The 16,913-nt window shown below is 40.4% G+C and overlaps 2 protein-coding genes across 4 annotated transcripts; one reads left to right on the plus strand and one right to left on the minus strand.

The window, feature by feature from the left end:
• Positions 1-1,297: 1,297 nt before the first annotated feature.
• cbll1 (Cbl proto-oncogene-like 1, E3 ubiquitin protein ligase) lies at positions 1,298-8,399 on the plus strand. 3 transcript variants are annotated; one of them, XM_053344142.1, is made up of 7 exons: positions 1,400-1,417; positions 3,127-3,226; positions 3,369-3,533; positions 5,526-5,632; positions 5,809-5,892; positions 5,982-6,055; positions 6,767-8,399. In XM_053344142.1, the coding sequence occupies exons 2-7, from the start codon at positions 3,199-3,201 to the stop codon at positions 7,776-7,778; spliced, it is 1,470 nt and encodes a 489-aa protein (XP_053200117.1). In that variant the 5' UTR covers positions 1,400-1,417; positions 3,127-3,198; the 3' UTR covers positions 7,779-8,399. The 3 variants fall into 3 exon arrangements, with proteins under 3 accessions (XP_053200118.1, XP_053200117.1, XP_053200119.1); XM_053344143.1 differs by lacking the exon at positions 3,127-3,226 and having other exon boundaries at positions 1,298-1,417; XM_053344144.1 differs by lacking the exon at positions 1,400-1,417 and having other exon boundaries at positions 3,090-3,226; positions 3,369-3,515.
• Positions 8,400-9,162: 763 nt separating this feature from the next.
• LOC128385281 (chloride anion exchanger-like) lies at positions 9,163-16,758 on the minus strand. The gene is made up of 20 exons (XM_053344139.1): positions 16,631-16,758; positions 16,409-16,548; positions 15,176-15,286; positions 14,598-14,758; positions 14,345-14,509; positions 13,935-14,087; positions 13,733-13,815; positions 13,498-13,645; positions 13,140-13,253; positions 12,891-12,968; positions 12,543-12,638; positions 12,324-12,430; positions 10,924-10,993; positions 10,672-10,764; positions 10,474-10,569; positions 10,331-10,390; positions 10,169-10,273; positions 9,778-9,832; positions 9,476-9,612; positions 9,163-9,220 (listed from the first exon to the last, which is right to left on the minus strand). Exons 1-20 carry the CDS (start codon positions 16,756-16,758, stop codon positions 9,200-9,202), a joined length of 2,121 nt encoding a protein of 706 aa, XP_053200114.1. The 3' UTR covers positions 9,163-9,199.
• Positions 16,759-16,913: the final 155 nt, after the last annotated feature.

The following is a 16,913-nucleotide window of genomic DNA, read 5'->3' on the forward strand; positions in this document are numbered from 1 at the left end:
TGTTGATAATGGCTGTAAAAATGAGCTCTTGTTTTGTGTAAGGTTGTGTCAGGCGGATATCAATTTGTGCCAATTTTGTGCAAACTGGCACAACTGATATTAAAGATCTTTGGAGTAGGAAATGATCACGTGTTTTTGAATAAATGTGTTGTTTTTAGTTTTTTTTAAATACAAAAACAATTGACATACTATGTAAATAAAAATACACTATCTTTTCTCCACAGTCTTTTGCAGTCTTTTTTATCCTGGCAAAAAAAACTGTAGCTTTCCCCCAGTCTATGACCCATACAAGATATGCTGTAAAAACATTTGTTGACACAATTTTAAGTTATGTGCACATTGACCTACCTCTTATGTTAATGAAAACAGTTTCATTACACAAATAGTTCAGTTTAATTAAGGAAGTTTCCTCCAAAATCACAATGAAACTGTTTTTCTTTCTATCCACTAGCCTATTCATCAATATTGAAATTTCAACCAATCCTAAAGTACATTTATAGAACATTTATATATTCCTTTCCCATATAATCGTGTACAGAATGCCACAAAAATGAATTTGAAATGACAAACAAAATGCTGAAATGAATTGTACAATGTGTTACATTGTATAGCAACAGGAACATGTAGGCTATATCAGCATTTCTTATGCAGATGTAAGAAGCTGGAAAAATGGCTTTGCATTTAATTAGACATTTTTTATACAGATGAAGTAGTGACGTACATTGTTTTGTACTCTGTCCTTTAAAGAAAATCATACTACCAGTATAGGCTATATCAATATGTAGAAAACCAAGTAGTTGCAGTACTCACAGTGGACTTAACTATATTTGGTAGAGTAATAGCAGCAGTAGCATTGGTAGTGACTCATCAATTAAGCACTTTTATTATTTATCTCAGCACTGATAAACATTATCATTATGTCTGTAGAAGTCTTAAAGGTCACCTCTGTGTCACACTATATGTCCCAAATGTATTTTTTCATAACTTATTTTCTTCACTCATCTTTTCATTTCGCACCATTTTTGGTTTCCCCCTCCTCATTCCCCTCCTTGTCTTTCTTCCGTCTCTCTTTTCTCCCTTCCTCCCTCTCTTCTTTTCTCCCTTCCACTTCCTCCTCTCTTCTTTCTTCCTTCCACTTCGTCCTCTCCTCCTTCCTCCTCTTATTTCCTCCTTCAACTCTCTCCTCTCCTCCTTCCTCCTCTCTTCTTTCCTCCTTCAACTCCCTCATCTCCTACTTCCTCCTCCTCTCCTCTTCCCTCCTTCCTTTCTCCTTTCCTCCCTTCCACTTCCACTTCCTCCTCCTCTCCTCTTTCCTCCTTCCTCTCTTCTTTCCTCCTTCCTCTTCCTTCGCCTCCTTTCCTTGCCCGTCGTATCCCACAATGCATTGTGTTCACTCGCTGGATCATGGACCAAAGCGGTAAGCAAAAAGCTCACTCGGGCCGACGTTAGCAAACCTCTTATTATATTATTTCTATATTGCACTAGGACTCACTTGTATCGTTATAAGAGTTGATGATAGAGCAACACATCTCGCCTGCAGTTCGTGGTTTCGCTGCGGTGTCCTGTTATCCTGTAGAGCAGCGTTGAAGCTAGCGTGGTGCGGGTTAACTGTTAGCTAAGACTCGCTAGCGATCACTTGTGTGCACTAAAAGTTGTCAGGAAGCTAAGTGCTAAATTGATATAACACACAGGGCAGAAAGCAGCGTTGCAACGGAGTTAATAGAGGTATGATAATGAATGGGGAACGATAGCGGTGCCTTATTACATCCATGTTTATTAGCGTAATGTTAGCTAACCGCAAACTGCGACTGAGTTGGGGCGCGAATGCTACCTGGATGCTAACTAAAGGCTAACTAATAACTAATGGAATTTCTTCAATATGTTTACTGAAATGTATGAATTGAGTTGTTTTACGGTGCTTAGCTTTTCTTAGCTTTAAGCTCTAAAGCCAAACTGTAAATGAGATATTATATGGGTTTCTATTTGATAGCATAGCTTAGCTTGATACCCAAAGTTAAGACGCTATTAGAGGTTAACTTAACATAGACCATATCAAGTCTGTATACAGTCTCTATGTATGTATATTAGCTTATATATAGTTTATGTAGGTTATTATGGTATTATGACCCCCTCAAACCCAACCGTGAGTGATATGGTGCTGTGCTTAGCCTCCGAAACGCCCCTCCACAAACCTTCCCAGCCAAACGGCTTAATCCTGATGTGATGTTGTTTTCACCACAGTGCGTTTGCCTCGCATCTTTTCTGTAAGTCTAATTCTTAAACATCCTCTTAAGACATCTTTTAAGAAAAAAAACCCTACTTTTATTGTGATTTGTCTCTGTTTTCCCAAAAAAATAAGTGAAATTAACTTGTTAAAATCCTTCAAAAGACATTTACTCTCCCTGCCTCATTTAAAAAGTCCAAAATCTATAAATATTAGGGATGCACCAAATGTGAAATTATGGACCCATACAGATTTTTATAATAAGAATTTGACCGATAACCGATACATAGTGATACTGATTTTATTGTTTTTTTTACTTTTGTTGAATTGTTTTGAAGTTATTCAGCCCATTATTACAATATCTTTGAATGAGCATCTCTAATAACGTTCACAAGAAATTGTTTTTTCTTGCTTCAATATCCTTTTAGCAACAATTACCAACTGAAGAATGTTCTGTTCTTCCATAGGTACTGCTACTGTTACTACAGTTTTACCGTCAACAGCCAATAACCAGAACATCGGCCACTGACATCAGCGAATTGTATCTTATTTACCAATAGGCCGATGTTAGTCAACAAGGGGAATATCAGCCAATACTAATATTTGGCTGATAGATCGGTGCATCCCTAATAAATGTGCAAATATTGTTAATTCCAAACATTTTCCTTAATGTCTCCTACTTCAATGTGAAGTCCATTCTCCATGTTTGTGGACTGGAGGCTTCAAGTTTCCACATCACACCTGTGTAAGTTGGAATACTGGACCAGGATTGGCTTCCAAACCAGTTTCACATGTCAGGCCCCCCCCCCCCAAAAAAATCAGGTTTTCAATGAGCACAGTGAAACTCTCCACTTTCAGCAGATGAGTGTGAAAACAAACTGTACATATATCATTCTGCACAGTGAAGCTCAAACATCCAACTGTAGGAACCAGAAGAAAACCGCATTACTCAGCCAGATTTTGCCCTTTCCAGAATGCTGTACTCATCATCTACAGACAGAGGTGTGGTTGCGATAAAATATTGCTGTATCCTTTTGAGTCAGTGTCGTACATTTGAAAGTTATGTAGAGATTCCTGTCTAACCACACTGTGACCCCCGAGCAGCACCATGAGTTTACCTCTGCCAAACCCCCCCTCCCAACAGATAATGATCTTCAAGGAAGCGACGGCTCTGGGAGTCTGGGCGGCCCGGACGTTCGCAGACGAATCCCCATCAAGCTCATATCCAAGCAGCCGATAAGAAGCAAACCTCAGCCCCGCGCGCAGAGACCCAGCAGCAGGCCATCTAAAAGTGAGGCTGGAGATGATGGTGGGTTTGTCTCTCACAGTATAGCGTGCCCCTAAGCGTTAGGTCATGCAGTCAAAAGAAAAAAACAGGATTATAGCGTTTGTTTTTGTTGAGATAGTTGAGAGATTAATCACAGAGGCTGTTTCTTTTATTTTGACAGTCACAGTGTAGGTGCAGAAAACAGCAGGAGTAAGAGGTGTAATGACACGCAGCAAAGGTCAGGGTACTCTGAGAAACGAGGTTTAACATAAATCATTCACTCGTATTAGCAAGCAGTGTTTACATGCACTTGAGCTAACCAGCTTACAGTCAGTTTTTCTATTAAACCTGGTTTCCACAGGTGGATTTTACTTCCTAGAGAACACCAGTTTCTCTGACAAAGATAGATAGATGTATAGAAATAGATGACTTTATTAAAACCCGGAGGGAGGTTAAGTCATAGCAGCCAGGTGTAGTACAGCACAATAAAAACAACAACAGTAAAATACAATAAAAACAACAACAGAGAAACATAAGGTGCATAGCAGAAGTTCAGTTCACAGTTTCAGTGTGTAAAAGTGAGAGTTTGATTAAATAAGGAGCTAAGTTTGAATAATAGTAAATAGATGCTGACAAACTCACAGGGTGACAGACTTTGTAATATAATGAATTTAGTGAAATGGTATAATAATATAATAAACTATAATATATATAAAAAAAAAAATATATATATATATATATATATTAGCAGATTTCTAATCAGCTTCTTACAAAAAGCGTTTTCAAAATAACACACTGCAGAGTGCAGACAGAAAAGTAGTTGTAATTAGTGTATTAATTTACAACTACCATATACAGTCATCTTACAGTTAGTTTTCATCTGCAGCCCTTTCAGTAAGTCAATATTAAAACATATAACAACACAAAAACAAACAGTATAAAGCAAAATAAAACCCACAGGATATTTACAAAAAGGCCACAGACAATAAGTAAAGTGTCCCTATGTCTAAAATAATAGCAATAAAAGCATGACTGAAACTAGAACAAAGTAGTCCGTACATGTCTAAATAAGTCCATTAGCACCGCTCAACATTTGACTGTTAAATTCAGGCCCATTCATGCTGTGAGAAAGAGCTGCCTGTCTCTCTGTCTATCTCTCACTGCATATATAACACAAGACGAAAGCAGAGAGCGAAAATGGAATGCAGCACAATAATAGTTTTTTTCCCTAATTCTCTTGTTTTCTTAATCCATTCAAAATCCTAATTAAAAAATAAAATTTGATTAAACAGCCGAGCCCTTATGAGCTTTTACCATCAAGCTACCGTGGCAACCTGTTTCTAGTGTTAAACAAATATCCTGTTAGGAGTCATTCAATGTCAGTGTCTGCCAGGGTCATTAATCTCACTGCTTTCACTGAGGCACTCTTTCTGTTGTGCCATTGACATAACTTGACAAAACTTTTCTATTGCAGTATTACAAAATTGTTGTTAAATGTAGTAGCAATTGAGCCACTAATAAACCTTTTGATACTTATTTTTTAACTTGGCATCATTGTTGCCTGGAAATATACTAAAAACTATGATTTAGACAATATAGAATGTGTTGTTAATAAAATAAAAAATAAAATATTGTAGAATATTTCAATTAGAAGTGCAACATCATCCTCTTTACATCTTTCTCACCACTGGAGGGCGCTTATGGATTGTCCATGTTGAAGTATTACTTGACATGTCATTTAGGCTGCTGCTGAGAAACCAGACAGATATGAAACTCTTTGATACCTAATCTTAGAGAAAGAAATATGTAAATGCATGTGAGGACAAACTTAACATTTTTATTTATTTATACGGAAAACTTGAAGTTGGAGGAAAGCTTAATGTAGACTTTTTTAGTTATTAATTTGCGATTTTGACTTAATTAATTTCTAGTGTGGGAGACCTGGTCCATCACTCATTGTACATTTGAATTAGAGCTCAATAGTGTTTAAGGGGTTTGTGTGCATCATTAATACTTATCTCTTGTGCGCCACAGATAATTTTGGCTTCAAGCAGGAGGAGAGGTTCGACTGCGGTGCTAAAGCCGGAGACGTCTTTGCGACTCAGAGGAGATTCCCCCAGGCGCTGTTTTGGGATTATAAGGTAACATCAGCTGTGGAGAATCGAACAGCTGTCACATTTTCAGACTAATACCAGGTTCATGCATACAATCAGATATACCGTAAATTAATTAGTCTTACATTTTTGTCCTGCGGTGTGAAGAATTGCATGCTCAGTTTGTTACCTGTGATTCTCATGTCTCGTCCCTTCCACAACAGCTGAATTTGATCGGAGAGCGGGATGAAGTACCGATTCACTTCTGCGACAAATGCGGTCTCCCTATCCAGCTGTACGGACGGATGGTAGGTACTCTGCCCCCCCGACTTCTCTCCGCAGACATCCCGAGAAAAACATCAATGACTAACTCCTGCTTTAACTCCTCACCTCTCAGATTCCCTGCAAACACGTTTTCTGCTACGACTGCGCTTTGCTCCACGAGAAGAAAGGAGAGAAGATGTGCCCCGGGTGAGACTTCCGAACTATTTAAATGTTTTGTAGCTTTCAGGCAGTTTTATGATAAGACGCCATTGGAGAGGCCATGCATGCCTACTCTGAAAATACGATGATTGAACAGGATGAGTGGCATGCTATTAGTAGTTTCTATCATCATAGTGAAATTTAACCTCTCACTTTATAATAATAGTACTTTTATAAACTCACGTTACAAATTGCTACACACAGGGAATTAAATTAAAACCAGCTGGTCATACAAAGCAGCAGAATTAAAAACAAGCTAATCATAAAACAGTTATATTTAGACTGAGAAAAGTGCAAATAGGCAATGAATCAGTAAGGCTCATCAAATCAGTGGTCCAAGTAAAGGCTTGTCGATAAAAGTGTGTTTTTATACTGTATATTGTCACATCTTGTCATCTAGTAGTTAGTATCACAAGTTTTTTTTGTGTTTTAATGTATTTCCTGAACTTGGTTTAGCAGTATTTTGCTAAAGGTTGCATTTAGCTTTAAGCAATAACATGAGAAAAACCATTACTGATTCAGTAAGAGGAAATTTGAGTGTAAGCAATAAAAAAGCAAGATGTAAAATTTAACATAAGAATAAAAAATAAACAAGATCAATTCAATTCGACCTCAGGCTGTATAAGTAGCAACAAGTCAGTGTATAGCCTGATTTGTGGTGTTTGTGTGTGACTGATGTTGTGTGTCTTGTGTGTTCAGTCTGACCCTGTACAACTGCACAGACCCGGTGCAGCGTATCGAGCAGTGCCAGCGCGGCTCCCTCTACATGTGCAGCGTGGTGCCGGGATGCAAGCGCACCTACCTGTCCCAGCGTGACCTGCAGGCCCACGTCAACCACCGCCACATGAGGGCAGCCAAGTCCTCCGCCGGGCGCCAGGAGCCCGTGCACCTGCCCCCCTCGTCCGAGGTCCCCGACCGGTTCCGCGTGCCTCCGCCTCACTTAGCCAAGAACCACGTCCACCTGCCCAACCCGCTCCAGCATGGCAGCCACGACCCCTACAGCCAGCCGCCGCCGCCGAGTGCCCACGACGCCCCGCCCCCGAACTCAGCGCATGGGCCAGACCCATTCCGCATCACGCTGACGACCCGCAAGCACAGCAACCTCATCACGGTGCCCATCCAGGACGACTCCTCCGCTTCCTCCCGAGAACCCCTCTCTGGCGGACCCTCTCAGCCCCCCCACCATCACCCTGGGGACTATCCTGGCCAGCCACCTGTGGTGTCCCACTCTCACCACATGATGGCGCCACCCCAGCAGCACTTTGGACCCCCACCTCCCCCACCCCCACCCATCAGCCACCCCATGCAGCATCCTCCCCAGGCCTCTGGGACACCTCACATGGTGTACAACCAAGCCCCTCCTCCCCCTATGTCCACAGCCCCCCCACCAATCACTCCACCGCCTGGACACATCATGGGTCAGATGCCCCCTTACATGAACCACCCGCCACCAGGACCTCCACCACAACACAGCGGACCCCCTGTCAACGCCCCACCTCCCCATCACTACAACCCCAATTCCATGCAGCAGTTCTCCGAAGACCAGGGCACCCTTAGCCCTCCGTTCAGCCAGCCAGGAGGGCTCAGTCCCGGGATGTGGCCCGCTCCAAGAGGGCCGCCACCCCCACGGATGCAGGGACCCCCACCACAGGGCCAGATGCCGGGGCCACACCACCCAGATCAGGGCCGCTACCGGCCATATTATCAGTAAACTGCCAACTGAACGGAGGAGAACCAGTCTGCCACATTCTGTTCATACCACTTGTCTGCATAATGTGATGGTGAGCCTCAGGGTAACAGGATGTAGGATTTTTGATTTTGATTAAAAAAAACAAACTGCCCCAAAGCAAATGTGTATGTGGTGCACATTTTAGTTAACTGTACTGAACTTCCCACAGGACATACGATAGACTTGGAGAAGAGCAGGAATGTCCTTTTTTTTTTTAATAGCTTATGGTAAATATTTCTGTATATATGTCAGCTGACTTCACGCATATTACTGTACATTGAAAGACGTTAACTATGTCTAAATAAATTTTTAACAACAAGTTTGCATCTCATCTTTGTTTGCTATAAAGACTGATGAAGGATCACCTCACAGGAGGATTTAAAGGACTTGAGTTTATTTTGGTAATTAAAACAGGTTTTATGAAAGGAGACAAGTGGCAGTAATTAAGTGTGGCTGTGTAGCAGTAACCTTTTCTTGGAACTGACTGTCATTTCTCTTTTATGAATTTGTTGTAGCTGAATGTTTGAATCACTCTGGGTTCATTGGATGATGAGATGCCCTTTTTCTGGGGGTTTAAGAGGTCATTCTGAACCTTCCTTGACTTAATGTAGATCTCATTATAATAAATATTGTTCATTGTTATTAAGGAGACATTTTTTCATTGTGAGGTTGTTTCTCCACCTAAACTTTTTTTTAATGTGCTGCTTCCAGCTGATGGGAAGTCAGTACTGCCACAGTTACATCTGTAGTATTTCTTCTTGTGTGTCTGTCAGTTTGCTTTTCACTGAATTTCAGACATTAATGCACAACGTGTGTCGTACTAAAAAATACATTACATTCTGTCTGGTGTAAGAAACGCTATGGGAGCTAGTTTCTTGTTTATGAGGGATTATCTAATACATTTGTCTTCTTCAGGTCATTTTATTATTCACAACACTTTGAAAGTCTGGTTAGAAAATGGTTATTGTCTTTTCAAACCTCGGTCTGTTTCCATGTTGGGAGTCCAGTAACCGACCTCACTCATGTCAGAAAACTTTACCCTGTCAGCCATGGAAGGACATTTACTTTTTTTTTGTTGCTTGTGTATAGCCTGGTACCATTTAAAATGTCTTAAAACTTCAAAAATCCTGCAGATGCTTTTGCTACACAAAATGCTGTCACACTTAAATTCAGCTTAAAATATGCTTTTATTTAAAAAAAGAAGGGGTACAGTAGTGTCATGACAACAAAGACTGGTTCATCAACATTGAAATCGCATGAAATGAACAGAGTTAAAGAAACAGCATCCCAAAACCAATGTATTTTTAGCAGAAAAGCTCTTCCTGGATTTATGAAACTGTAAAGTTGTTTGGTCAGTTGTATGGTCTGCAGGTGAATAATGGTTCTTTTTGTAGACCGTTCCTCTACATTTTGGTATTTTCCAACTGCAAAAAGAAAAACGTGAGCAGTAAAGTAAAAAAAGTAAAGCATCAATACTGCTGAAGATGACTTTCATAGATTTACTCCGTCAAGAATTGATTGCCTGTAAACCCAGTTCAGATATGCAGTAACCCACTTTTGATTCTCATCCTCAATTGACAGAATCGTGTTCCTGATGTAATTTCTTTCGTGTTCCGTCATACCAACCCTGATAAGCCATAATAACGTATATACCTACAAGTACTCTAACTTTTACTTACCGCACAGTCTTCACTTTTGTCGCCCTTGTGTTTTTCCAACACATGCAGCATAGCGTCATGAAGGGTTGGGAAGAACATGGAGGTCAGAATCTCATCATCAAAGAACATACAGCTGTGTAGCTTCTCCAGGATGTAGGCTGTGAACCAGTGTGAATGGTTAAAGGACTGTATTTACTGTATATACGTGCTTGACAACCTGCATGAGCAGAGCAGCAACCATGCACGCGGAGGTCATGTTCACCTCATGTGGTCATTACTCATTCTTGGATCTGGTGCTTTGAAGTAATGCTGATGAAACTCACCATCACATGACACGATGTAAACGTCCACATCAATGCGGACGAACTCTTTGAGTGTCTGTGGAGATAACCAGCAGTAAACAGTAAGTATCTAATTATATGGACGTTATAGAACCAATAATACAGAACAAAGATCTGGAGTTTCTTATTCATTGTTTTAAAATGTCCAGCTTTCAGAAACTAACTCAGAGCTTATTTGTTAGGAAATGATAATAAAAGAATATCAATTCCAAACTTCTAACATGGCATCAAGGTAAGAAACTCCATTGACCATGTATGCTACTTCGGGGAAAACTGTGTGGATATCCCAGAACTAAACCCCTTGCTAAAACCTTGTGTGATGTTAACCCACTGGTGATGTGTGACCTTAGATTAAGTCTGAAAGTCTTTTTACCATTTTAAGCCCCTTCATAGCAGAGATGTCCAGGAAGGAGACAGCAGAGAAGTCCAGGATCAAGCTGTGGAGATCCACTCTGGGAACACTGACGTTATCGGGAAGCTCAGCATTCCAGTTCATCCTGAAAGGAAGGTCCTTGAGGTCAGTGGGCTGGTCCACCTCCTCTTTGTTCATGTAAGATCCATCGGTTGTTTGGCTGAAGAAATCCATCATGCCTTTCTGTATGAATTATGTAGGGAAAGAAGACTTTTAGAAAAGCTCCTTCTTCTTCTTCAGCTTGTTGTAGTTTGTAGTAGTCTTACCTCTGTAGTGTCACCACCCTGTTCCTTTAACAGTTTCTTAATTTTCCTGATAGCCTTGTTCCTCTTCCTCAAAACCCTCAGAGGGTTAAATCCAACCTGGAACAACAATGCATTGAGATTATGTTAACTAACGTCTAATTTATTCCAAGAGAAAGGCTAACTGAGGGATGAGATGAGAGAGATGTGTCATATACATACAGCTTCTATAAGTTTGTCCCTGAAGAACTCAATGTTTGCGAAGAAAATAGGCGAGGGTATTCTGAAGATTTTTACTCCCTTTGGTTCAAATATCTGAAATGGAAGCAATCGCATTAAAACAAACAGGATTCAGTGGACTGTTGTGACACTTTTTTGTGAGTTAGTATAACAAAAGATGAAAAGCATCAATCAAGAAGGGCATAAAAGAAACTTTGGTTACAACAGTAGATTATGTAACTTAACGATACTTACATTGAGGTAATCTTTACAATCTTTATAGAGGTCGGTCCCTTGAATGTTAGCCAGGATAGAACAGCGGGGGCTAAAGAGACACGAACAGAACAGGTCAGCTTCTAGACATCCTGAGCCAGTTACAGCTAGTTTTTGCTCTAAGCTGATATAAAGTTATCATCCTTCATGATTTTCCACTTTTAAGATGCACATTTAATCCATGTTGCTTGAGCACAATTTGACTTTATCACTGGATAAACTATATGCAGTCACTTTGGTTGGATTGTTCACTCCATGGGAGCTTTGCCATTGTTATAACCACATAAGCTGTTTATTGATATGTGACAGAGTTTTGACACACAAGATAGATTTTGCAACTTTGCACATTTTTGACTAAATGGTAATATGATGTAATTTAAAATGATGAAGTTCAGTACCAAAGACATCCTGTAAGGCAATTCTAATGCTGCACTCAAGTCAAATCATAAAGACTCAATGAAAATAACTGTTCACATCAGCCTCCTAGTGGTCATTTTAAGTTGTACTTAGTATTTCTGTCAGTGATGAGATCTCCCATTTATTAGAACTACACAAGTGTCAGTGAATGGCTGGCATCTGCTGAAGAAAACAGTGTTGAGAGTGAACCAAAACAGTAAAATTTCAGGTTGGACAACTGAATAATGAGCAGAAACTTGCTAGAAAACTCTGCAAAGCTGAAAGGAGCTACAGAGTCGCTGATAGTTCTCTACATCACTACAAAGGACACCTATTTCTGAAAAATATTTATTATAGTCACTTTACACCTTTATATGTCCAAAGGGCATGTGAGCAAAACAGCACACTTTTACTTGTTCATTCACACTTTCAAGATAAGATAAGATAAGATAGCCTTTATTGTCGTTGTACAGTCACCCATACAACCACATTGGGACAAAAGTGTCAACTTAAGGGAAAATAAATCTGATTTTTATTATTTCATGGTTTTACAATTACACTATATTTGGAGAGGTCACTGGTTAACTCATCATGTGCTAAGGTTCAGTTTGTAGCTTGAGTCTTTATTGGAACAAAAAACTCCCCAAAAACCAAAAAGATAAATGACTTTCTAGATACCAGTGTAGTGGTACACTGTGTAGAGGTCTCACAGCAGACATTTTGCCTATTTAAACAGGAGTCAGAAAGCACAACTGTTACTGATAACCTTCTGAATCAGTGTGACAGTGGGACTCTGAAACTGAAGCAGCTATATGGAATTCAGTCATCGTTCATTTCAATATTTAGACTTTTGCTTTTCCTACTACTATGACACGTCAACATGACTGAAAACCGGCGCATTAGCTCTATCAATGTTGTGACCAATACAGTAGATCACCTTTGCACTTATACAAATTACATCAGGTGACAGAGGCTGGCATACTTACAATTGAGTCCTGAAGACAACTGTTAGTAGCTCCACCCCTAAACCCACCGCCAGACCAAGATCCAGTCCCAGCAGGATGGAACCCAGACACGTTCCCACCCACACCACCTGCAGACAAACAAACTCTGAAAGACAATACAGACCAGGCCAAATACATAACCAAAGACCAGAGTAGTTTAATTTTTTGAATACATAGTAGTTTTGACAGTAGGACATTTACACATTCTGTTTTGTCCCTCCTCCACAGGTACAGGATTTCTCTAAACTGCATCAACATGCCCTTCAGGTTGACAATGACCAAGGCACCCAGCACAGACTGCAATCAAAACAAATAATTAGGTTTAAGGAAAAATATACCATTAGACTTATAGACATACAATGTATCTGTTGCTATCACGTATACAGAATATGAATCATCATGACACCAAATTTCATATATATCCATACAGTACCAGTCAATGGTTTGGACACACTCTCTCATTCAAGGGAAATGGAAGGAGTGTCCAAATTTTTGATTGGAAATGTGCCACTTTATGTTGAACTTGAACATCAGATAACACACTCTCACCCTAGGAAGCGGCTCTAGCAGGAACCCAAGTGCCACGGTTACAATCATCGCCATCATGGCTGATATCAACCCTGCAATCTGCATTTGTAAAAAAAGGTTAATGTTTCATTTTAAGATGCCACTGAAAGCAATGAGTGTAATATAAACAGGATTGTAAAATGAGACAATATACATCAGTAGTGTATTGTTCCTGGTAAGAGTTTGAGGATGTAGATCCATATTGTCAATGGCTAGGTCGGTTTTTCGGACCTGTGTTTTGCCTCCTGAGCTTTCCTGCACGGCCGTCCTGGAGAGCGCTGTGCTGGCTGCGAACGACTTGAAGCTTGCGCCAAATATGTTGCTAACCCCAAATGCAATGAGCTCCTACATGAAGGACGGAATGATGAAAAGTGAACTTAACAATAAAGAGTTTATCTTTGTTTAGATGCTACTTGTTTTTGACCTGTGCTGCAAAAAAGCTCACACCCAACCTTGAGATAAAAGCAATATTCAGTCTAACTTTATATCTTCATAGCCCCAGTCTTACTCTCATATTCACTTAGTATCAGTAACCAATTAACTCTATTTCTCCTATCAGAGCCAGACGGTGTTATTGCATGAAACTCACCTGGTTGCCATCAATGGTGTAATCATGTTTGATGGAGTAGACTTTGGCCACAGAGTAGGCGACGGCAAACCCCACTATGGCTACAGGAAAGGCCTCCACAGCACTTTCCTGGAAAACCTCCACACTGGGCGCAACGGGAGTCTCATACCTGAAGACAGCACAAGGATCTGAATACCTGACAAACCCAACTTGTCTTTAGTGTGTCATTTATTGATGTGGAGAGCTTGAAACTTACCCACTAACCATTTTGCCAATAACCTCAACGTCATATATCTTCTCAAAGTTGAAGCCATAAGACACCCCACAAGCTATAATAGTCTGAGAACAGAAAAGACACCTTCAGGTCTTTAAGCAACATTGAAAACGACTTTGACCACTGACACCTGCTGGATATGTTATACTTGGAAGAACTGAGGTAATGAAAAGTCATTACTCACCACAATAACTTCTATAGGGATGGGCACTGGCAGCTTGGCTTTGTATTTGTCATTCAACTCCTTCACTATGAACACCACCAACATGATCACCACCGACATCACCAGGTCACAGACATTGGTGGAGGTGATTTGGACAAAGATCTTCTCCAGCGTCTGCATAGAAAGAGCAGGCACTTCACTCAAACATTGTGAACATGACACAATATTAAAAGTTGGTATAGTTAGTTGTATCTACCATGAACCTGGTGGTTATATATTAGCATTTAGAGCAGCTATGCCTCTAAGAAGTGTTTGAATACATGGAACTGTATGTCTGTATGAGCATCACCTATTTCAAACTATAAAATAGTGCATTCTTTTAATGTGTACTATAAATATATCTAGTACAACCTGATATATCCTGGCCTTACATATATAATAGAAAGTGGACCACTGATGCCTGGAACAGTCAACCCCAACACAAACTTGAGCTGGGACACCAGGATGTGGATGGCAGCTGCTGTAGTGAAGCCAGACACCAGAGTGTCAGACAGGTACACAACTATAAAGCCCACCTGCAGGACACCCATGGCAAGCTGCACGGGATAGGAAAGTGAAGAGATTAGCTCGGTAAAGCAAGGAAAGTTTAAAATGCTCTTCCCAATCATATGGAGTCAAATCTACCTGGAAAATCCCCATGAGAAAGGTGACAGAGGAGGCCACCAAAACCCTCTGCTGGTCATGGGTCAGACCCTCAAACTCTGTGATGTTGGCTGGTGGTCCTTCATCTGGCACCAGGCGGGTCACCACAGCTCCCACCATCAGGCTCAGGACTGGGAAGGAGCCTGGAGGAAGGTGGGTGTGGTGTGGAGGGGTGAAGACACTGTTTGACCAAATTGCACCCCATCCTATCTCCTCCTACTCTTTAAGTATTGTATTTATGCTCCATGGCAGAAGGCTTGTTTTACTTGGGGACAGTCGGGCACATACTGAATGGTAAAAAGAAGAAATTAAGACTTTTGTCCCATAGCATGATTCATTTTTTGGGGGGGAAATCATCGTTAATTAAAGGAGTTGTAAATTGAATTGAATTGAATTTATATCAATTATATCAATTTACTTTACTGTAATTTCAAAACACTTTGGCAGATATACTATAAAATGAACATTACTTTTCCAAGATTTTCCAGTTTGTTTTAGGAAGTCAAATGACTAAGTCGCTTTACTTGTTATGCAGAAAAAACCCTTTTTGCATGACGTACCTACAGATATGTGTCTTGACGTTCCGAGGAAGAAGTAGGTGAGCATGGGGAAGAAAGCTGTGTAGAGGCCGTAGCTCGGAGGCAGCGAGGCCAGCAGAGAGAAGGCAAGTCCTGAGTGTGACCACAGCAAAAATAACGCTACTGAAAAACATGTCCTGTCATGCTTTCAGGGTGAAGATTTAAAGGGTATCAATAGAAAAAAATAAAACATTAGCTAATAATGAAAAGTCTAAATTTAGGTACATTTCTAATAAGGCTGCATATAAGGTCAAAACAAGCTTTAGATGATGGCTGCTAAGTTACAAGAAAAAGCTAATTCTGGGGTGGGGGGTGGGTGGGTGGGGGCATTATATACATCATGTATTAACAGCTGATAAACACCAGTATTGGCCCAAATATTAGTAAAACCATGATGGTTTCGACTAGAACCTGGTATCAGTTGAAAATGGAATACTCTTAACTCTCTCGTACCATAAACCGCCTTTTTCTTTGGAAAGCTTAAAAACAAGCTGTGATTTTCATTCGCATTGTAAATGGCATTGTCTTTAATGCTCTCTTAACCCTCCTGTTGTCTTCCTGTTGACAGTGCACCTTATGTCCTCCAAAACCTGGCCAATTTTGGTATACGGTATATATTATCACTCAATTCTGTGTCAGACCTTTATTACCAACTTCATTCCAACTAATTACCAAAGGTTTAACACATATTTTTTGGAAATTATGGTCAGCAGGCCTTATTTAAATGAAACTATACCTAAAGAGTTAACACCTGTTGTCTTTGTTGGTTTTGACCCAGGAGGAGGGTTAATACAAGTATTTACAAGTACTTGATCATACAGAGGATACAGGAAGCGTAAATACCCATATGGACACATGGGCACTATCCACTTGATACTGAAAAAATATTGCGATATGATACCAAGCCCTTGTTGTAACATAGCGTTCCTTACACACAGTCCAGTCACCTGTTAATGAGGTTAATATGCAACGAATTGCATTCAATGGCAACATTGATTTTCCAGTAAGATATAAAGCAATAAGGATGTGAAGATTGTACAGTGCAGGAACAGTCATATGGTGGAAGGAAAACATCACTTTATACTAATAGTGAGAGTTGAGATTAACCAAAATCTTCTCTAAACTTGACTGAATGGTGTTAGTTGACTGGAATGCATTTATAATTTTGGGAATTTCGGAGACACAGGATCAAGCTCTTCCTGTCCTGCTCCTCACCTTGCATGATGGCCACCAGTCCAGTGCTGACTCCAGATACCACATCACCCAGCAGCCACTCTTTGACCCTGTAGATCCTCATCCAGCCAATGATGGGGAGAAAAGAGAGTACCGCATTCTTGGCACGCTTTGAGTCACAGCTGTATGAAACACAGATAAAGCTTCTGTACAGCGATGTCTGTCTGTAAAGTTTATAACTAGAGGATTTTAAAAAGAACTTACGTCAGGTACTGTTTAACATGGTCCAGGGTGGTTTTGTGCAGCCTGTAGATCTTCTCATGATCTTCTGCAAAGCTATCCTCAGAGTACACAGGTCTGTCCACCACATACTTCTTCCTCAAAATCACCATCCTCACACCTCCGGGAATCAGTATAATGTGAAAGGTTCTGGAGAATAGATCCTTAAAAGAACCTTTGCCTTTGTTTGACCAGACCGCTACATGAATCTGTGTGTGTCTAATCTGTGATCTGAAATCAATCTCATCACAGTTTCTATTTTGTCTTC

This window comes from Scomber japonicus, chromosome 23 (genome assembly GCF_027409825.1).
Source record: "Scomber japonicus isolate fScoJap1 chromosome 23, fScoJap1.pri, whole genome shotgun sequence".
In the NCBI taxonomy this organism is placed as follows: Eukaryota; Metazoa; Chordata; class Actinopteri; order Scombriformes; family Scombridae; genus Scomber; species Scomber japonicus.

What these genes read in the sequence shown, in the direction of transcription:
- cbll1 (XM_053344142.1), top strand. Translation starts at nt 3,199, where the DNA reads ATGCTGTACTCATCATCTACAGACAGAG. An exon ending in TCCAGCTGTACGGACGGATG is followed by an intron (nt 5,893 to 5,981) that starts GTAGGTACTCTG and finishes CTCACCTCTCAG; the next exon opens with ATTCCCTGCAAACACGTTTT. An exon ending in GGAGAGAAGATGTGCCCCGG is followed by an intron (nt 6,056 to 6,766) that starts GTGAGACTTCCG and finishes TTGTGTGTTCAG; the next exon opens with TCTGACCCTGTACAACTGCA.
- LOC128385281 (XM_053344139.1), bottom strand. Translation starts at nt 16,758, where the DNA reads ATGGTGATTTTGAGGAAGAAGTATGTGGTGGACAGACCTGTGTACTCT. An exon ending in ATTGGCAAAATGGTTAGTGG is followed by an intron (nt 13,646 to 13,732) that starts GTAAGTTTCAAG and finishes TGCTGTCTTCAG; the next exon opens with GTATGAGACTCCCGTTGCGC. An exon ending in ACACCATTGATGGCAACCAG is followed by an intron (nt 13,254 to 13,497) that starts GTGAGTTTCATG and finishes TCCTTCATGTAG; the next exon opens with GAGCTCATTGCATTTGGGGT.